General features: G+C 47.9%; 1 protein-coding gene across 2 annotated transcripts in view; it reads right to left on the bottom strand.

Annotated features, from left to right (window-relative positions):
* Positions 1 to 96: 96 nt before the first annotated feature.
* baiap3 (BAI1 associated protein 3) overlaps positions 97 to 21,430 on the bottom strand; it is a 64,915-nt gene continuing 43,581 nt past the window's right edge. For both annotated transcript variants that reach the window (XM_035396903.1, XM_035396904.1), the window contains exons 9-34: positions 20,193 to 20,237; positions 18,965 to 19,042; positions 18,192 to 18,288; positions 17,774 to 17,881; positions 17,570 to 17,662; positions 17,114 to 17,217; positions 15,666 to 15,783; positions 14,761 to 14,885; positions 13,544 to 13,634; positions 13,369 to 13,425; positions 13,102 to 13,199; positions 12,237 to 12,288; positions 11,711 to 11,862; positions 11,198 to 11,321; positions 10,339 to 10,482; positions 9,662 to 9,757; positions 8,753 to 8,968; positions 8,265 to 8,333; positions 7,684 to 7,763; positions 5,216 to 5,324; positions 4,830 to 4,901; positions 4,610 to 4,693; positions 4,063 to 4,183; positions 3,039 to 3,162; positions 2,078 to 2,283; positions 97 to 1,366 (exon numbers count right to left, since the gene is read on the bottom strand). In XM_035396903.1, the coding sequence (XP_035252794.1) occupies positions 1,263 to 1,366; positions 2,078 to 2,283; positions 3,039 to 3,162; positions 4,063 to 4,183; positions 4,610 to 4,693; positions 4,830 to 4,901; positions 5,216 to 5,324; positions 7,684 to 7,763; positions 8,265 to 8,333; positions 8,753 to 8,968; positions 9,662 to 9,757; positions 10,339 to 10,482; positions 11,198 to 11,321; positions 11,711 to 11,862; positions 12,237 to 12,288; positions 13,102 to 13,199; positions 13,369 to 13,425; positions 13,544 to 13,634; positions 14,761 to 14,885; positions 15,666 to 15,783; positions 17,114 to 17,217; positions 17,570 to 17,662; positions 17,774 to 17,881; positions 18,192 to 18,288; positions 18,965 to 19,042; positions 20,193 to 20,237 (2,767 nt within the window). In that variant the 3' untranslated portion in view covers positions 97 to 1,262. The remainder of the gene's footprint in view (positions 1,367 to 2,077; positions 2,284 to 3,038; positions 3,163 to 4,062; positions 4,184 to 4,609; positions 4,694 to 4,829; positions 4,902 to 5,215; positions 5,325 to 7,683; positions 7,764 to 8,264; positions 8,334 to 8,752; positions 8,969 to 9,661; positions 9,758 to 10,338; positions 10,483 to 11,197; positions 11,322 to 11,710; positions 11,863 to 12,236; positions 12,289 to 13,101; positions 13,200 to 13,368; positions 13,426 to 13,543; positions 13,635 to 14,760; positions 14,886 to 15,665; positions 15,784 to 17,113; positions 17,218 to 17,569; positions 17,663 to 17,773; positions 17,882 to 18,191; positions 18,289 to 18,964; positions 19,043 to 20,192; positions 20,238 to 21,430) is intronic.

Raw genomic sequence — 21,430 nt, 5'->3', positions numbered from 1 at the left:
GAAGGGAGAGAGTGATGTAGATGAGGTGGTGGAGGAGGAGGAGGAGGAGGAGGGCGTGCCGAGCGCCAGACACCGTTTACGAGCAAAGACAGCGACTGCAGTGCGGTAGTCTGTGTTTATTTCATCTGGAAAACACAGAGAAGCCCGTTCCCGGCTTCTGCTACATTGAAAACCTTGTACTGTGCCTTGCTGGGGGCGAGTCCAGCATCTTTAAAAACCTTTTTTTTTACGCCTCATTTTTAAAGCATTACTGCAGCCCTTCTCATCAAATTCCCAATATTAAATATACTTGCCCCGCCCGCTTTGGGCTCTTAAATTGCAAATCGTATGCAGTGCGTCAGAAAAACTAGAAATCAATACCATATTACTGTAGGCATAAACATATCTATCAGAAATCAGTTTCAAGGACTGTTTTCTCACGACTAATATTGGCAACTGGTAACTCATAGAATTAATGAACAGGGCTACAGTCACACTTCAAAATGGAAACATGCTGTCAAAATCATGTCGTTAGAATGTCGTAATTAAAGAGAAGACATCTGAAGTAACAGCTACATGGGTAGGGCGCTAATGCCCCCCCCCTCGGGCGAACTCAGACAGAGAAAAAGACTCCAGAAAATTTTACCTGGGTGTGCACCGTGAAAGGGGTGCTTCTGACTGTTTTTTTTTTTTTTTTTTTTTTTAAACCAAGTTTCAAAATCACTTCGACGACATGCACACGTATCTCTCAGTACAGCTGACAGTGAAGTACAACTTTTTAGGCAAGACCACAGGAACTGGTTGTCGACGAAAATCACCCTCCGTCCCAAAGAGTTACAAAATCACGACAATTCAGCACAGTTCAAGGAGGACCCATTAACACCCACGGTTACAAATGACCAATGCGGACTGCGCTTCAAGAGCCACAAACGAATTACTGTATACTCATCTTAAAAAAAATATATCATCACTTAAGAACGAGAAAACATTTATAAGAATATTCTCTTCACAATTCGACTTTTAAAAAATAAGCAAACGAGGTTATGCCACGGTTAGAAAATATAAATACAGCACCGCAACGGGACCTTTGTCACAGACGAGAAAAAAAACGACGATGGTCTTTTGCCGCCTTTGTCAAAAATGTTACAAAAAGCACATGTACCGGAGCACTTTCCTTTCCGACTCGTACGCACACGCTATAGTACAACCAGTAGAAAATCACAAGTGTTGAGAGATTTTTCTTTTTTTTTTTATCGAATACCGGAAACGCCGAGTTTTTTTTTTTACTCCTCTTCCATCGCCTTCTCGATCTCTTTCAACCGCCGCACGAACTCCTGCGCTTCTCGGTCGGCGGTTCTGGCCTCCAGCATCTTCACGATGGACTTCTCTGTTCGGGAGAGACAAGCGGAGCCAAAATGGAGGCTGGAATTATCCTGTCGTATAATATAGCCCTCTGGAGGGAAGTGCAATAGCAATTATGGCATTATGTAATTATCGCTTTCTTTATAAGGAGCAGAGTCCTGCCTCCTCCTGTATTTCCCTCTTTGTTCAAATGTGGGAAATCGGAGCGGGTAACGGACAAAGATGGGATCGCGGAACAAAACGCACCGGCAGGGAATTGATCCCCCCAGTCACACGAGGTACATATAAAAGGTGACAATTGGCCACCTTAAAAAAATGTATTAATTTTATTTTCTCAATGCGTTCTGTCCTGCAAAGACTTGCACTTTATGTTGAAAACATAAAACTCTGAACTGGGCTGTTCTTTCAAACTATATTAGAAACAGGTAGCCATCGATAAGTACATTTAGCTAAGCATTCGACCACATAGTTACCCTCCACGGACAGGGAAGAGGAACAGCGAGAATCGATCGATAGCTAACTAGCTGTAACTATAGCTTTACCGGGTTATGCAAGTGAAAGCTAGCTAGTACATCGCAAATTATCTGGAGCACAGCTGGCTAGCTAGATAGTTAAGTAAAAAAACTGCAGGTTGTACAAAAGCCTTCACAGCACTTGACATTTCGTGAAATTCTTTCATAAATCTACAACAAAATACAGGTACGAGAACGCTTTAGGAGAGATGGGGGTGATTTACCGCTGGGTTTGGTGCGGGACAGATGCAGGATGACCGGGGGCAGGTTCTTCCCCCCCGCCGAGGCGCTTGGACGGCCCGGCCAGCAGAAGTCGCTCAGGGGGGCGACGGCGTCCCCGGCGAAGTCGTTGGTGGACAGCCAATCGTAATCCATCACAGTGAAGGTCACGCAAGCGTACCTGTTCCTGTACTGCTCTGGGCTGACGTGGCTGAGGGGGAAACGGGCAGAGATGGGGAGGGTGCTCCAGGGCCAAGCGCATTACCTGCATTACCTGCACAACACTACCTGCATTATTACCTGCCACAGCACAGACACATGCGCTACATGGCCAAAAGTAAGTGAACACCTGACATCCAACATCTCATCCAAAATTAACTGGAGTTGATCCACCTTTTGCTGCTATAACAACCTGCGCTCTTCTGGGAAGACGCTCAACCACTGTACTAGACGTTGGAGCATTGTGCCAGGGATTTGCTTCCATTCAGCCAGGAGAGTATTAGTCAGGTCGGGCACTGATTGGGGTGATAAGGCCTGGCTCGCAGTTGGCTTTCCAGTTGATCCCAAAGGTGTTGGATGGGGTTGAGGTCAGGGCTCTGTGCAGGCCAGTCAAGTTCTTCCACACAATTCTCGACAAAACCGTTTCTGTGTGGACCTTGCCGTGTGGCCGGGGGCACTGTCATACTGAAAAAAGGGAAGGGCCTCGCATGACGGAGTGTAGCACAGTGGGTAAGGAACTGGGCTTGTAACCAAAAGGTCGCAGGTTCGATTCCCGGGTAAGGACACTGCCGTTGTACCCTTGAGCAAGGTACTTAACCTGCATTGCTTCGATATACATCCAGCTGTATAAATGGATACAATGTAAAATGCTATGTAAAAAGTTGTGTAAGTCGCTCTGGATAAGAGCGTCTGCTAAACGCCTGTAATGCAATGCATGACTACGCACGGCCGGTAGAGGTCACTCACAAGTAGAAAAGCTCGTCGAAGACAGGGTGCAGGGTTTTGGGTTTGACTTGGGTGCGCTGGCTCTTCGCATTGGGGAAGAGGTGGTGGGGACTGAGCTCCACGATGACGAAGGGGTCACTCAGCCCTAAGAGAGAGAGAGACAGGCACAATGATGAAGGGGTCACTCAGCCCTAAGGGAGAGAGACAGGCACAATGATGTAGGGGTCACTCAGACCTAAGAGAGAGAGAGACAGGCACAGTGATGATGGGGTCACTCAGCCCTAAGAGAGAGAGAGACAGGCACAGTGATGATGGGGTCACTCAGACCTAAGAGAGAGAGAGACAGGCACAGTGATGATGGGGTCACTCAGACCTAAGATAGAGAAAGCAAGGGGCAGGTGAGGACAGAGGAGGTACAGGAGAGGAGAGTGGAGGTGCAGGAGAGGAGGTGCAGGAAAAGAGAGAGCAGGAGAGTAGAAAGGAGGAGCAGGAGAGGAGAGTGGAGGTGCAGGAAAGCAGAGAGCAGGAGAGTAGAGAGGAAGAGCAGGAGAGGAGACAGGAGGTGCAGGTGAGGAGAGAGGAGGAGCAGGAAAGGAGAGAGGAGGTACAGGAGAGGAGAGAGGAAGAGCAGGTGAGGAGAGAGGAGGAGCAGGTGAGGAGACAGGAGGTGCAGGAAAGGAGAGAGGAGGAGCAGGAAAGGAGAGTGGAGGTGCAGGAAAGCAGAGAGCAGGAGAGTAGAGAGGAAGAGCAGGAGAGGAGACAGGAGGTGCAGGTGAGGAGAGAGCAGGAGCAGGGGAGGAGAGAGGAGGAGCAGGAGAGGAGACAGGAGGTGCAGGAAAGGAGAGAGGAGGAGCAGGAAAGGAGAGAGGAGGTGCAGGAGAGGAGAGAGGAAGAGCAGGTGAGGAGAGAGGAGGAGCAGGAGAGGAGAGAGGAGGAGCAGGTGAGGAGGGAGGCCAGGGAAGGTGGGGGTTTGTGGCCAGGGAAGGTGGGGGTGTGTGGCTACGCATCGTGTCTAGATGTACAGAGCCGCTTGACTCGGGCTCACCGTTGGCATCCAGGGCGATGATCTCGGCGGCGTGCAGGATCTCCACGGTGAGCCGCTGCTCGGGGGCCTCGTAGTAGCACTTCACACTGATCCGCCCGAAGCGGCTGTGCTTGAGAATCCTCTGGAAGACAAGCCGTCAGTCAGAGCGCGCAACACAAACACCCAGGTGCCGCAGCTTTAAGTCCGCCCTCGGCCGCTCGGGGGGTTTCTAATAAAAGACTCGTACGGTTTGTACAGTCCGATGTGCCAGACGGTCGTAATTTGGCAGACAGACGAGTCAACGGCACTTTCAGAAAACCAGCGGCATCCTTCCGCAGGTTCAGCCTCACGTGTACATTGAAAATAAAAATGCAACCCAAGCCGTTGCTGAAGTGTACTACTGAGTATTTATAGTGTGGTAAATAGGTCCGGGTGCCCTTTTAAATGTGGGATTATTATTCTCCGGAGTGTTTCCGTAGGAGGCGCGTGCGAGGGAGAGATCCGTCGGCGTGACGGAGCGGCTCGCTACGCTTCCGCCGGCGCCCGACGCAGCCGGACCCGGCCCTACCTGCTGTGCGATCTTCTCCAGGAAGTACTGCTCGATCAGCTCGTTAGACGAGCACTTGTTCAGACGAAGCTCGTCCTCCAGGGCCTGCAACGGCAGAGTGTGTCAGCCAGCGGCAGGAAGTGTGTTAGCCAGCGGCAGGAAGTGTGTCAGCCAGCGGCAGGAAGTGAGCACGGGCCGAAACGGCCCCAGGGTGGGGGGGGGGGGCGCTCAACATTCCTACCTTATAGTCTCCGCTTCGGAGATCCTCCAGAGCCAGCCCCTCCCCGTCCGCATGGAAGAACTCCACCAAGGCCTGAGAGGAGGAGGAGAGCACTGGTCATTCAGAGCTCATTACTGTGAGTAAAACACACTCTATCAGTTCCAACTCTCACAAAAGCTCAGTTTTCAGTTTCTGTGATTTTAACGTGTGCACAACTGTTTGTAGATATAGCAGCGGGTTTCTCATTGGCTGGAAGGTAATATAAAACAGCATGTGTTCTCATTGGCTGGAAGGTAATATAAAACAGCATTATTTCTCATTAGCTGGAAGGTGATATAAACAGCATGTGTTTTCATTGGCTGGAAGGTGATACTATGTGCCTGCGACCCACTCCCATGTTGTCTGACCTCCATGGTGTAGTGGAACCTTCCGTAGAACTCCATCTGCACGCCTCGGTTCTCCGTCACCGTGTCAAAGATCATCCGGAGAACCTGCTCCCACAGGCTGTGCAGAACTCTGGGATACAGGAGGACCGGGAGGGCAGAACCCCACACAGAGGCTGGTTACTTAGGGCCAGGCACAGTAAATCACCTCAAACAGGCATCTCAGAAACTTCATACCAAAGGAATGCTGCTTAAGCCTTCATTAAGCATGCATAGAGCCTTCATTAACACATCATAACATCCATATAAATCAAATTCATTGTTCATAAGGATGACATAGCACATCTACAGAAGCGACTGACAAAATGTCCTATATAAAATGCATATGAAGGGTTTACGAATAAACTATATCACATTGAAAGGTCTGGTAATAGAGATGTTATAAGCTGCATGAAGAGCTGTACAGTGATTAGACAGTAGATTAGATTAGATCAGACACTAGATTCAATTTCCTGGATTTGAAATGGTCAGAGGAATGCAATCAAACCGAGGAGAACTCTTGTCAAAAACAATATTTGAATGGAAATGAAGAATTATTGAATTGCGAAATGGCCTTTCGTTCTTTGCATCGAGTGCAAGCAGGCATGACTAAGCATTTAGAATTGAGCCCTCCGACTGGTGACAGCACAGAGCCCTTTCAGAACAGCAAAGAGTGAAATGAGGCATCGGAAAAGAGCTAATCTTCCCCGCGGAGAGCTCTCCGATCAATTAAACGCACCGAGAATGATAAAAACATAAAAAATAAAAGATCTCGCCGGTTCACGGGCGTGCATTTTGTGCACAGCCGGGATTTTATTACGTTTTTAATTTTTAAAAAAAAGCTGAGTTGCCGCTCGTAAATCGACGGAGGCCGGCATCCTGAAAACACAAACCCTTGCGCTCCGTTCTGTTTCCAAGAAACAGAATTGGCATGAAATTGCAGAAACCGTATTTACTAAGCAGATTTACTAAGAATGTTGGGACTAGTTCCAGGTGTAGGTATGAGGCATTCTTCCCCAGAAACACGGGTCTTATGTATCAAAGAGACAAGTGGGGCTGGAAGTGCAGTATGCGTGTCATCTACATTAGTCATCGCACGGTGCGCTGTTCTCCTTAACGCATATGCATGTAAGAGAGGATCGTGGAAATAATGGGCGGAGATACTGTAAGTGTGGCTGATACTGAATTCCGTTGGGACGGAGTGTGGCACAGTGGGTAAGGAACTGCGCTTGTAACCGAAAGGTCGCAGGTTCGAATCCCGGGTAAGGACACTGCCGTTGTACCCTTGAGCAAGGTACTTAACCTGCATTGCTTCAGTATATATCCAGCTGTATAAATGGATACAATGTAAAGTGCTATGTAAAAAGTTGTGTAAGTCGCTCTGGATAAGAGCGTCTGCTAAATGCCTGTAATGTAATGTAATGTAATGAATTTAATGAAGTTCACGCAAAAAGATGCACTGAGAGAATCTTTGCAGCCAGAATCACACAATTTCAACTCCCCAAGCGAGAAATAAGCAAACGGTACAGGTTGAGCAGCCACGCAATAATTAAAGCTAGGAGTCTGTCGCAAAAAATATTGGCAAAGTCACAGAACAGTCATGGAGAAATCGTTAAAAAATCACGGAAGACAGGAAAAGAGGGCAGAAATCAGTGTTTTTTTTTAAATGACTAAAATTAACCAACAGATCTCATGCAGAGCAGCAGGAAATTATCTAAACAGCATGCGCAGCTGTAACGACAGTAACAAGTCCATGAAGTTTTTAATAAAAATTGGTGAACAGTTGCCGCTAGTAAAAAAAATATGTATTATAGTTACCATTCAAAACTACTAAAAATCATGGAAAGCACTAAACATGGAGAAAGACCTGGAACTGACAGAAAAATAGACAAAAATTATGTCTGGAATCTCTGCCACCTATGACTTCTGTGACAAACACCCAGCCATAGAAGTAATTACTCTTCTGGGAGAAATAAAAGATGACCCAGAAACTCCCATACAACCTGCCCAGTCCAGTCCAGGCACCCACATACCCTCGTCAGGCCGCATTTTGTGCTGCAAGTTTTACGTATTTACATCTTTACATCTTAAAGATTTTACATAATGCTTATGATACACATAATAAAATGCATGGAATTAATTCCCATTTTTTTTACCAAGAGTTCTCCAGTAAATATTCCAGATTCAATGGTTCAGGCTCAGGAAATAAAAGAGTCCTTAGGCTTTGTCTTCATAGGGGAACTAATTTTAGTCCCTTTGTGAAACCCTCTGTGGTAGGTATGAAAAGTGTGAACTCTCCCAGATTGAAGCGTTGCGCCCGTCAAAGAACCCTCAAGCTAGATGGGTTTCTTCTACAGAGCCTTTCTGAACGCTTTCTCACAAGAGCGCAATGAGAATGACAGCGTTTCAGCTGGAGACGCACATGCAGGTTTTGAGTCGTATAAAGCAGTCACCTGGCCAGGTTCTCCTTCACCAAAGACTCGCTGAGGATGACCAAAGTGTCGTGTAGATACTTCATCAGAGGGGATATGGCCTGGAGCAGGGGAGAAATATTATTATTATTATTATTATCATTGTTGTTCTTCTCGTTGAAGCAACCCATATTGAAAGAAGCATCAGTAAGAAGTGCTGAGGGGGCAGATCTGGCTCAAGTACTTGAAACCATTCATCTTTAAATTCAGCCTAGAAAATTTTCAACAAAACATGAGACTAAGCAAAATGTACATACGATCAAATAGAATAAGAATTATTTTTATGAACTGTGGTAAAAATAGATGCATCCTTCGCTAATAAACTGTAAGAAGTTTACCGGAATTCAAAGGGTTAACGTGTTTTCAAATAACTTATTTGATTCCGGTCTGTGGGAAAGTGAGGGTTCATATACTAGCTATGACTCAAGTTATTTTCTATACCAAGCAAAGTCATTTTGACCGGCTCAAACCAGTCAATGATTGACAGGTAGGTACACCCACAGTGAGACTCATGATCCCTCCCATTTCCCATCACGCCCAATGACTGGTGAGCGCATGCTTACATCATCATTCTGAATGGAGTCTGGAGATAGGCTGATGTGCTGTATGTATTTCCTCAAATCTACCAGCACCTGAAACACAGAAACAAAGTAAGGGACTGGATAGTTTTAGAAAACAGATCTATATAAATATAATCAGGCTAATCTAATCATGGCTAAATATCTTAAAAGGTGCTTCAGGAGGGTTTTTGTTTGGAATTCACAAGCTTCTATAAACCGCGTTTGCAAGCCTTAGTGGCCTTGATTCCATCAACATATGTCATCAACTTTACTCCTGTCTCCTCCTCTCCCTCATTCTTTCTCCCTGTCTCCTTCTCTCTCTTTCTCATTCTCCTTGTCTCATCCTCTGTCTCATTCCCATTCTTCATCTAACCGGCAGGTGATACCCACTGGTTTTCAGGTAAGCTTCACTGAAGAAATAACCACATAAAACCATACCATGTGACTACCACCAGCTGGGGATACGCCACCCCCCCCCCCCCCCCCCGCACCTTGTCGGTGAGGTGCGTGATCATGCGCTTGGCCTCCCTCTGCAGCTCCATGTCCACGTTGTAGAGCTGGGCGTTCAGGGCCTTGTTGACCTGCTCCCTGCCCTCGAGGCCGCACGACTCCTCCATGGCCTGCTCCAGCCCCGCCCAGTCCAGGTCCCGCGGCATGTTGCCCAGGAAACCCCGCACGTGCTCAATGTTGTTCAGCGCCACGCACAGCTGCCGGCCGCGGAAGAGGTCGGGGAGGGCGTGACAAACAGAGAACGACAGGGAGGAGAAATGAAGAAGAAGACGACGACGAGGAGGAGGACAGCATTTGGAGAACGGGGTGGAAAATGGGAGGCAGATGTAAACACATGTTTCCAGGGAGATGTTGGTCAAGAAACAGGGCTTGAATACCAGAGGTTGCAGGTTTGATTCCCAAGCGTGACACTGCTGTAGTACTCCCAGATTACTCCAGTACAATACCAGCTGTATAGATGGATGATGTGTAAATGTAGTGTTTCCAGATAAACCCTGTCCAAGCATGTTTCCCTCTAGAGAATTAATGTGCTCCATGACTGTGTGACCAGAACCATCATGTTCGCCGCATTGATGTGTGTGCTGACCGGTGTCCAGAGTCCGTACCTGGGTGGTGAGGTCTTACCTGGCTGGTGAGGTTTTACCTGGATGGTGAGATCTTACCTGGCCTGTGAGGTTTTACCTGCACAGTGAGGTCTAGCCTATACTGTGAGGTCTTACCTGTACTGTGAGGTTTTGCCTGCAAAGTGAGGTCTCACTTGTACTGTGAGGTTTTACCTGCACAGTGAGTTCTTACCTGTACTGTGAGGCCTTACCTGGATGGTGAGGTCACACCTGTACTGTGAGGTTTTACCTGCACAGTGAGGCCTTGCCTGTACTGTGAGGCCTTACCTGGATGGTGAGGGCCTTGAGGTCCTGGCCTAGCTGAGTCCTCTCGATCTTCCTCTTAATGAGCTCGCAGTAGCAGACAGCTGCACTGCAGAAATCCTGCAGGGGAGGAACAGCCCCGCCGATCAGAGCCCCGCCCTCCTGCCACCTGAATTACACGCTATACCGCCAGCCAAGTGCATGACAGTGTGTTACACTGCCAACTGTGTGCATTACACAGTGTGTTACACTGCCAACTGTGTGCATTACACAGTGTGTTACACTGCCAACTGTGTGCATTACACAGTCTGTTACACTGCCAACTGTGTGCATTACACAGTGTGTTACACTGCCAACTGTGTGCATTACACAGTGTGTTACACAGCCAACTGTGTGCATTACACAGTGTGTTACACAGCCAGCGGTGTGCTCTTACCACTTGAGCTATGTCGCCCCACTAGGGTACTAGGGTAACACTGCTTGTACACCATGAAGTCTCCATGACTGTGTCATAAACATAGTATGACATGTCACAACCAGTCATAACAGTGTGTTACAGCCTATGAAGAATTTCATGCAACAATACATTGTGACAGTGTTATGACATTTGTCATGCACTATAGTACATGGTTGTGACTGGTCACGGCAGGTGTTACACCATGCTCATGGCAGCATTATGAAGGGGTGGGAAAGACACTCACGTCTGTCAGCCGGGTCACAAAGATGAAGGCTCCCGCCGAATCGGGCCAGTCCAGCTGGACCCAGAAGTCCCGCACCTGAGTGAAGCAGGAAGTGATGTCCACCGCAGAGCTGCTGTGCTTGGCCAGGCTGTGGATGGGAGCCAGCTGCTCCGAACAGAACAGATTCACTGATTCACTGACTCGCTCACAGACTCACTGACTGACTCGCTCACTGACTCACTCACTGTCTGACTCATTGACTCAGTCACTGTCTGGCTCACTGACTTACTGACTCACGGACTCACTGACTGTCTGACTCAGTGACTCGCTCACTGACTTACTGACTCACTTACGGACTCACTGAATGTCTGGCTCATTGACTCACTGTCTGGCTCACTGCCTCGCTCACGGACTCACTGACTGTCTGACTCAATGACTCGCTCACTGACTTACTGACTCACTGACTGTCTGACTCAATGACTCGCTCACTGACTTACTGACTCGCTCACGTACTCACTGACTCGCTCACTGACTTACTGACTCACTCACTGACTGGCTCACTGACTCAGTCACTGACACAATCACTGACATACTGACTCATTCATTGGCTCACTGACTGACTGACTGACTGACTCACTCATTCAGTTACTGAGGGATGCACATGCACACACATACAAACACACACTCAGATACAGACCCACACTTCACCGTTCAGCTGAAAATAATTACTACGATATTTAAATCCACGTGGGAGTAAACACATTATCTGACTCACTGGTTCGAGCTGATAATTGCCATTTAAACTGTGAAAATGGCTTTGAAAAAGTTATTTAGATTAAATGGGTCATTTCTTTTGTACTAAAGAGACGCCCCCCCTCACCTGATCCTCCTCTACCGCTCTGCGGATCCGGTCACATGACTTCTGGTGAACTATCTGCAGCCACTTGTGAATGGAGGTCTTGAACCAGTTATGAAACCCCGTCAGGGATAACATCTTAGCATCCCTGCAAGGAATCAGGGAGTTAAGCAAGTGTTAGCGTGCGAGTGTGAGGGTGTCTGTGAATGTGTGAGTGTGAGCGTGTCTGTGAATGCGAGTGTGAGCATGTCTGTGAATGTTATGTGAGTGTGAGACTGTCTATGAATGTGAGCGTGTCTGTGAATATGAGTGTGAGCGTGTATGCGAATGCGAGTGTGAGGGTGTCTGTGAACGCAAGTGTGAATGTGAGCGTGTCTGTGAATGCGAGTGTCAGCGTGTCTGTGAATACGACAGTGAGTGTGTCTGTGAACGTGTGTGAGTTTGAATGTGAGCGTGTCTGTGAATGGGAATGCGACTGTGTAAGTGTGAGCGTGTCTGTGAATGTGAACGTGAGTGTGAAGGGTTAATGACGCTCACTTGAGAGGCAGGTATTGGCGGAAGTGCTTGAGCGTCTTTAGGGAGATGTAGAGCTCGAACAGCGTCTCTCCCATCCCCTGGGTCAGCCGCGAGCCTTCCTGCTCCAGAGTCCCGCACACCTTCTCCATGGTAACGCTCACATGGTCAGCCACCTGGGGGGAAGAGCAGCGGCCCAGCCAGTGAACCGGGTGAGGGGGGGGGGACAGAGCACTGGGGGTCTTACACGGGCAAAAGTAACGATTTGCATCGTACAAGGCCTCTATTGCTTGTGGGCAAATAACAGACAACTAGCCAATGTGTGCTCTACTAAAAAACAAATAACACAACAAGAAGAAATGTACACGCTAATGTCATGCAGGGAATATCACAGTGCATTTCATATCTGGGAGTTTGCTTTTTAAAATCTTGACAGAAAATGTGCCTGAAGTGAAAATAGCTTAATTAACAATAACACAGACAGAATGTTTTGTTTGATAGGCAGATCATTTCAGTTGTGGACTGAACAGTGGGGAATTAAAGTCCCTACCAGTTTTTCCAGCTGCCGGTAGGAGATACTGAAGAAGTCCACTTTCACAGAACTGAGAGAAAAAAACAGACATCAAATTCAGGGCCCAAATATAACAAGGCAGCTCAAAAATCTAAGAAGGCTATCCCACAAATCCAACGCTATTCTCGCTATTCTCTCAGTTAAAAGGCTGTGACAACTAAGCACAGAGGTTTTCAGCGCCGCTGTGGCATTGAGGTAATCGTGCTTCAGTACTGCAGCAGAGCTAATCGTGCTTCAGTACTGCAGCAGAGCTAATCGTGCTTCAGTACTGCAGCAGAGCTAATCGTGCTTCAGTACTGCAGCAGAGCTAATCATATTTCAGTGCTGCTCACTGTAGTAGTGCTAATCGTGCTTCAGTACTGCTCACCGTCATAGAGCTAATCATGTTTCAGTACTGCTCACTGCAGCAGAGCTAATCGTGCTTCAGCACTGCTCACCGTCATAGAGCTAATCATGTTTCAGTACTGCTCACTGCAGCAGAGCTAATCGTATTTCAGCACTGCTCACCGTCATAGAGCTAATCATGTTTCAGTACTGCTCACTGCAGCAGAGCTAATCGTATTTCAGCACTGCTCACCGTCATAGAGCTAATCATGTTTCAGTACTGCTCACTGCAGCAGAGCTAATCGTGCTTCAGCACTGCTCACCGTCATAGAGCTAATCATGTTTCAGTACTGCTCACTGCAGCAGAGCTAATCGTATTTCAGCACTGCTCACTGCAGTAGTGCTAATCGTGCTTCAAAACCTGCTGAAGAGCTAATTGTGCTTCAGTACTGCTCACTGCAGCAGAGCTAATCGTGCTTCAGTACTGCTAACTGTAGCAGCGCTAATCGTGCTTCAGTACCTGCTGAAAAGCTTGTTGTAGATGGTCTGCGCCTTGTGCACGTCCACGCACACCGCGTCCACCACCAGAACCAGCCGCTTCAGCTGCTCCTCCAGGCTCTGCGTGGGAACACCAAGAGGTCAGAGGTCGACCCGAGAGAACAGACCGCTCATTAAACTCAGAACTCAAGACAGCAGAGACCGTCTGGCCGACGGCAGCGTTTCTTCCAGAACTTTCCCTCCCCTCGCGGTTTCGCGGAAGCGTGGGGGGGCACGAGCGCTCACTCACCCCTTCGTCCGGCTTAAACTGAGCGACGGTGGCCCCGTACCATTCAGCCGTCCCCTTCTGTCGGGGTGAGAAAGACACGCACAGGTTGAGAGATCTCGGCACGAAGGCCGGCAGCAGCGGGACGGCGCGGCGATGTCAGAAGCATCGCGGCGTTCCGTCGGGACGCCGTCCGTACCTTTATCACGGCGGAGAGTTCCACGTGCAGCTGGTTGTGCAGGGGACAGACGGACCGGAAGACCGGCATGGTGTGGATGAGCCCCAGGCCCCTACGGGTCAGGGACAAGAGGACACCATGTCACCGACGTGAGCCCGTCCCGCCACCTGCCTCCCCCCGTCCCCCACCCACCTCCCCCCTCCCCAACCTCCTCAATCAGTCGTGGTTTGAGCTTCGCTTTTCAGTTTCTCCTTCCCAAGGTCACGTAATATGTTAGTGAAAGGTTTAGGCAATGACTGATTGATTGGCTGAGCATTTAGTATTGGTATACTGCATCTAAGATGATACCATTAAAGCCACTTTCTACATTTTCAAACTAATTTCAAACACTTAGTGGAAAGCGTACTCAACATCCATCAGAAAGTCTTGTGTGATATTATTATTATTAATTACATTTATATAGCACTTTTCCAAATGCTCAAAGTGCTTTACAGTGAAGGGGAACTCACCTCACCCACCACCAATGTGTAGCACCCACCTGGGTGATGCACGGCAGCCATTTTGCGCCAGAACGCTCACCACACATTAGCGAAGGTGGAGAGGGAGAGAACATTTATTTAGCCAATTAAATCTGGGGATGATTTTTAATGGCAAGTTTTTGCGAGAGCCAGATCTGGGATTTGGCCAGGACACCGGGGAACCCCCTACTCTTAGCGATAAGTGTCATGGGATCTTTAATGACCACAGAGAGTCATTAACTTGTCAGGAGTCATTGGACTTGTCTGTCCAATATGTTCAATGTTCATGTGAATTGGTAACAGCACCCAAAATAACATGTTGCCCCACAGACTGAACCAGAATAAGGTTGACTGTGGGGTTAGAGTTCACAGGAAATAACTCCTCTGGGTACCTGTAACACATTTAGATCTGCGTTCTGCTGATGGAAAATACAGTAATGTTTAAGAAACATTAACCACAGAACTGCCCGCTGTTTGAAAGCTCAGAAGCTCAGTATCCAGTCCAAGGAGCCTAGTGCTTCACAGAAATGACAACGTCTCTCACAAATATATTTTCATACATTCAGTTTGAGATGCAATCTAATGTGGCCACCCAGCTCTCCGCATGCAGAGTTCTATTTGTATAATTCATTGGGTTTGGGCAGCGGCGTGCGCTGGCGGGTCGAGTGGCGGTTAAAGGCGGTGTGTTCCCCCCGCTGCGGATTCGGGGAGGTGGCTTACCTCAGCATGAGCTGGCAGCGGACGACGGCGGTGGGGACGGAGCAGGGGAACACCTGGCGCAGGTTACGCAGCAGGGACAGGCAGTACTCCGTGTGCAGCCTGAAGCTCTCCCTCAGCTGCTCCTCCTGCGCACAGGCACACGCAGCACAGAACCTTCTAGAACCGCACGCTGCCGTGAGCGTGACAGAGCGCCTACCACTACATAACCATGTTAACTAACCCTAACCCTAACCATAATGTCATAATTATGCACTGTTTTGAATCCAGTTTGTAAACTTATAATAATATCTAATACTCACTAATAATAATAATTAGTTATGTCGAGAGAGGGGGATGTAGAGTGGAGGGTTGTAGAGAGAGGGGGATGTACAGTGGAGGGTTGTAGAGGGAGGGGGATGTACAGTGGAGGGTTGTGTAGAGAGAGGGACGTAGAGTTGTGGGTTGTAGGGAAAGGGACGTAGAGTGGAGGGTTGTGTATAGAGAGAGATGTAGAGTGGAGGGTTATGTAGAGAGGGGATTGTAGAGTGGAGGGTTGTGTAGAGAGGGGGATGTAGAGTGGAGGGTTGTGTAGAGAGGGAGATGTAGAGCAGATGGTTGTGTAGAGAGGGCGATGTAGAGTGGAGGGTTGTGTAGAGAGGGGGATGTAGAGCGGAGGGTTATGTAGAGAGGGGGATGTAGAGCGGAGGGTTATGCAGAGAGGGGGATGTAGAGCGGAGGGTTGTGTAGAGAGGGGGATGTAGAGCGGAGGGTTATGCAGAGAGGGGGATGTAGAGCGGAGGGTTGTGTAGAGAGGGGGATGTAGACCGGAGGGTTGTGTATAGAGAGAGATGTAAAGTGGAGGGTTATGTAGAGTGGGGGATCTAGAGCAAAGGGTTCGAGGACAGGACCACGTAGCGCGGACGCACCAGATCCCCTTTCACAGCCTGGCGGTCCCAGTCCTCCTCGATGGCGCCCAGAAGCTCCAGCAGGAAGGAGTAGCACATCCGCTGGGCCCGGTGATGGCTGCTATAGCAACGCCATCGTCTATAGACAGGGGGCAGACACATTACATTACATTACAGGCATTTGGCAGACGCTCTTATCCAGAGCGACGTACAACAAAGTGTATAACCATAACCAGGAACAAATGTAGACACAAGTAACACGCTGCTTAAGTACTGCAAAGGAGGACAGTGAATTAACCCTAGAAGAGCAAGGCTTTATTCTGGGACGGGACCAGCTAAAGACTAGGCTAAACAGCGTCTGCATCCTTGTGTTCGCACCGATTGGCCATCGGTCTCCATCACTATAGCACACAAAGCGATAACGGCCAATGCCCCGCCCCCAACAATCCGTAGCTACCCTATAATGTTGTAGATCAATTATCAGGGCAGGCAGCTTCTTTAAATGTCACTGGTATTTACTGTCCACCTTTAGTAGCGTGGAATAGACTATTTTCACACATCTATTTTCAGCAAGAACGTTTCCAGAGTAGTGCTGCCACCCACTGCAGCAGTCTAAACACAAGCAGGTGCCTTATCAGAATTAAACCTGGCCAAGCGGCTCTTGTGATAAATTACATGCCGCTCTTTCGATGCATTAGATGGATAGTCTTACATGGAATCTCTATTTGTTTACACCTGGTGTAAGGAGTTGTAAGAAGCAAAAAAATGCTAAAGAAATACAATTGCCACTATAGCCTAAAATTGTTTCCTTTTCAAACATCAGTTCTCATCAATTCAGACATTTTTATTTGGGTAAATAGGGACAAATAAGAGCCAATGTTCTGTAGCATTGATTCCTCGGCATGCATCTAGTTTGGTCTGATTGCCATCGTGTCCCTTTCAGAGCGCACAGGCTGGTCCAAATTATCTGAGGGCATCTGAGGCCCAAGCTTATATACTGCTTCAGTCTCTAATGAAATAATAAGACCACCTTGTTATTAGTTTTGATTGTTAGGATCTTATTACAAGCTTCAATATCACTATCATTGTCTCAAATGCACAAAGGCACTCATTATGTAATCAAGGTGAGTCCTGGAGGAGCGAGAGAATGATTCACATTTGGGTTCCAGCGTGCAGTGGGAATTTTTCTTGTGATAAACAGTCTGGTTTTCTCTGTGCACTTTTATAACTGTAACAACATCGGCACTGCTAGTATTGTTATGTTGAAGAAGTCACGGCTGGACGGAAGCATAGCATTAACACTGATTCAGAATTTAAACTGACAAAGCTGATCGACATGTGCATACTGTAATTTGCGGTTCTAGCGTGAATGACTCACTGATTCGCAAAGCTCACAAAGACATCCGTCTGCATGTCATTTGACAAATAATTTAATAGTTTTGTACATTTCTGCCACTTCAAGAGCTTACATGATGGCTTGCTGCAGGGGAGAGAGGTCGGTTTGCACTGCATGATGGGATAGCACAGTCCACGCTGCCTGACACACCCTCCCATCCCAGCTGTAGGGCTCTGTCTACAAGGAAAGCAACAACAGCGAGTGATTTTTGCAACATTTACACATTTCAGTCTAATTCACAGCATCTCAGGAAGCATAGTGCCAGGCAGGATCGAGGCCCAGTCAGCTGGGATCGATTCCATTTAATTTCAGTCAATTCAGTAAATTCACTGAAATTCAATGCACGGATTGCCAACTGAATTTGAACTCATTTTGTTCTATGAGGATTTTAAAATGAGTGAATTGAATAAATCAACTTTTAGAGAGTGTTGAACGTTGTCAGAATTGAATGAACGCTGAACGCTGTACTCGGTGTCTTATCTTTGGCCCTGGCCTCGGGTCCGAGGGGGCGGGGCCTGCGCAGTCCCACCTGTACGCAGGCGTGCTCGTACTCCAGGATCTGGCTCAGGATCTTCTCGTGGATGGCCATGGGCGGGTCCCGCTTGCTCAGGGTCGTTTCCCTCTGAAGAGACGGGGGTCAAAGGTCACGTGGTCAAAGCTCCGGGGCGTTACAGAGTGACCGCGGCGGCGGCGTGGGTTGCCGGGGGAACGCGTAAGGACGGGCCGGGTGTACCTGGGAGATGAAGAGCCTGAGGATCAGGTGGCACTCCCCCTGAACCCTGGAGGCGCTGGAGCGGGGCTCCAGTTTGAACCACTTGTTGTATCCGGCCACCGGGATCTCCTGGAGCACAGGAGGGGGGCGGGGCCACAGTGACAGTGACACAGTGACACACGACAGCGATACAGCGACAGCAATACAGCTCTCTACTGTAAACACAGCACACCATTAACACTGGACTGCTGTGTTTACATTAACACTGGTGAACAGTTATGAATATTATGCTATTATGCTTGGTGATAAAGCTATTTCCCGTTCTTGAGACAACCTTTACGACTGCTACCATGCTACTAGCATTGCTACCCCTAATACTACTATTACTACTACTGCTAGTGACACTGCTATCACTGCTGTGTTTGTGAGGGTAGCTCACGTTAATGGGGATGTTCAGACACCCCAGGAAGTCATCCGCGCTCTCCTCTGCCGCGCTCCCATTGGCTCGGACCGACTTGGCGATCTGCTTGAAGTACCTGGCGTGAGGCGAGACCCAGAGTGAGTTAAACTGAGCCGAGAGCACCCCCCCCCCCCCCCCCGTTTGCACCATGGGACACAGTGGGCTCTATGACTGCCACACACTGCTTCACTACAGTAACTACAGGGGCCCCCAAACCTGCCTTCTACAGGCCAGGAGTGGCGTCGGCCGTCTCGTACACCCGATTGGCCAGTTGACAGACTGATTAATGCCACCGGTTGGGCCGAGATCTGACTCATCCTGGTGTTGCAGGTCTAAATCGGTCCTCCTCTGACGGTAAGAATGAGCGCCGCGGGTCTCCAGGGCCAGAGTAGAGTATCCTGGCTTTAGAGGGTAAGTGTGAAGTCACGGCGTTTGGATTTTTGTTATGGAAATAAGGAGCTTAAACACGTCCTTTGTGGTGGGCCGATCTGTACCGAGCGTGACGTTAAGTGGCTGTGCGTGTGATATATTATTTCACAGGCTGGTGCAGTGGCTCGGTCTGATTAGTTCTGTATTAATTGGCGATAATGTTACCGCCTGTTCCGTGCCGGTACGTATTATCCCAGTGTGACAAACTGTTTGCAAGCGTTTCAATATTAACGGCTACGGAAGTGGCCTTGCGTACAAGCGTGGGGTGAATGAATAGATGTAGCGGTAAACCTGAGGTTTCCTAATCGGTCCCTCCTATTTACCTGCCCATTCCTCTCAGCCCACTGACTTCATTCAGCTTCTTGCAGGCCTCAGCAACAGAGACGTCATCGTCGTGATCCCTGGAGAAATGCGGAGGTCAGAGGTCAGTACAGTAAAAAAAAAAAAAAAAAACCTCAGATACACCAAAGAGTAAGTCGAGGTCACCAACTGTAAGAAACCCCTCCGCAAACCAAACAGCGTAAGTATCTGAGTGGCGAAGGTACGTGTGTAGTCTTACCCGGTGCTACTGGAACGGGATTCATTTAATGTTATCTTGATTATCTGACTCCAACGTTGTGTTTTGACCTTTCCTCTGTGCTAACAGGTATGCATAGACGGAAGAGGAGGCTACTGTCCACCAGTAGTGTTTCTCTATATGGATCGCTATCTAGCTTGGTAGATGTGGACATGTCTTTGGCTTGTGTAGCCTGCGTGAACACAATTATGTATCCTGATACGACACTAGTGTGTAGGCGAGTGACTATGGGGTGCAGATATCCTGAGTTCCATGTGTGTGTTGGGACCTTAAACTGCTAGGTGTGCAGTGTTAAGAGTCAAAGAGGAATGGCAGGTTAAAATGAATGCAGTTTATCGTTCAGTGCGTTCAATAATTTTGACATTCTTATACAATGGTGCAAAATGTGAGTGGTGAAATGGCTGTTTTAGACAGCCTCCAGAGCATTTCACATTATTCCTTACTTACGGATAACATGTGACGCCATTCGGCGAATGAAAAGGACCCGGGTGAGGGCAAAAAGAAATCCCAGGGCGCTCATTCCGTCTGACATTCACCCAGTGCACATACCAGGCACTCAGAAATGATCCTCGGAAAGGTCACTGATCGGCCGTGTAAATGAACATCCCACTGAGCTGTTCATTTTCAAATACCTTTTCACATTTCACATACCTTTTCCGGAAAACAAGACAATTTCTAACTTTGATATACAAGAAAGAAAAGAAAAAAAAACACAGCTGGAGAGTGTTCCTAAGAGTTCCTACTGAAGCAGGAACATATCTAAAAAAAAAAAAAATGCCACCACTGTCAACGCATTGTAGGACAAGAAACATTCCGAGGATGACACACTGTAGCACGACTGTTAATTACTCCCACCGAGGAGGAAGCACTGAGGACATGACGGCTTACAATGAAATGGGAATGGCAAACGGCAAATGGCTAGTGTGCGGTAATGCTGGGGGAATTAGCCGCATCGTCGCGTAAAGAGGGCTCACCATATGTCCAGATGCAGCAGATCGCTGGTGACGTCATCGATATCGCTGTAAAAGACACAGGGGTGGGGGTGGGGGTGGGGGGGGGCTTGAGTCACTGGAGAGCGTGGTTTAAAATAGCCCGCCTCGCCTTCCGATGCATCCCGACTGAGAAAACACCGATTCATTTCGACCGAAATTCGAAAACTGTCTCGCTGCATGCGGTGTCGGCCCTTTAAGTGAGTTTATTCCTCAAAGCCCGTGAAATTAAACGGGATGGTTCGCGTGTTCCCATCGCTGGTTCAGAGCCACCTTTCACCCACGGTCCAGCGCTGTATCGTTAAGTCGCTCGCTCAAAAAATATACAAATAAAATGCGTTCCTTAAATACTGTACATTCTTAAAAAATTTTCATTGAAAAATCTGTGTTGGAAAAATTATAGACCATTTTTGCTAACTGACAAGAAATCTTGATGATAAAATAAGTTTAGAAACACCCACATCTTAAACCTACTGCACTTTTAATAATTTTACAATATATGTATTATTTTTTCCCCTGGTAATATGAATAAAACGAGAAAAACACAATTTTGGATCACAGCCAGATTGATACTGTATTATGAAACACCATCTGCATGCATAATGTTAACAGTTTGAAACTCCATTTGGTTCCCAGTTTGAGGGCAACATGAGAATTTCTTTGGCAAAGTGGGTAACTTTGCCAAAAAATATTTTTGGAACTTTCTAAAAATCTGTCAAAGAGAGTCTCTCGCTATCTCTCTCTCTCTCTCTAGCTAATTCAACATATGTCTAGCCCTCCTGTTTGCACAATATCCTTAGATGTGCTGCTCGAACATTAACAGATTTTTAAACGTAAGCATCAGTTAATTCGGAATAGTGCTCTCTATAAGCACACATGCAGAAATACAGACCAGACACTCTTAGAGCTCTGCCCCGTGGACAAGCCAGTGGCTTTTGGTCATTGGTCTGGGACTTCTTAGTCACTGCCTCTGAATCCCACTGAGCATGTATGTCGAATTCTGGAGCAGCCCCCTGAGGTGGTGTGGTCCACTTCCATACGCTGAACATGAGATGACTTTCTGGTGGAAGAGTGCTGTGGGAGTCGTGCAGAAATGCAGACACTTGACTGTGTGCCATAGTGCTTACAGACAGCACGGGCCACACCTGATGACCTAACATCCTGTTCAGGTACTGTGCTTTGGTGTTTACATTTTTTGGTGGTTGTAGTCCCACCACTGTTCA

Source organism: Anguilla anguilla, chromosome 17, assembly GCF_013347855.1.
Source record: "Anguilla anguilla isolate fAngAng1 chromosome 17, fAngAng1.pri, whole genome shotgun sequence".
In the NCBI taxonomy this organism is placed as follows: domain Eukaryota; kingdom Metazoa; phylum Chordata; class Actinopteri; order Anguilliformes; family Anguillidae; genus Anguilla; species Anguilla anguilla.
The sequence above is the reverse complement of the archived record's forward strand: the minus strand, read 5'-3'. Positions and strand labels throughout refer to the sequence as shown.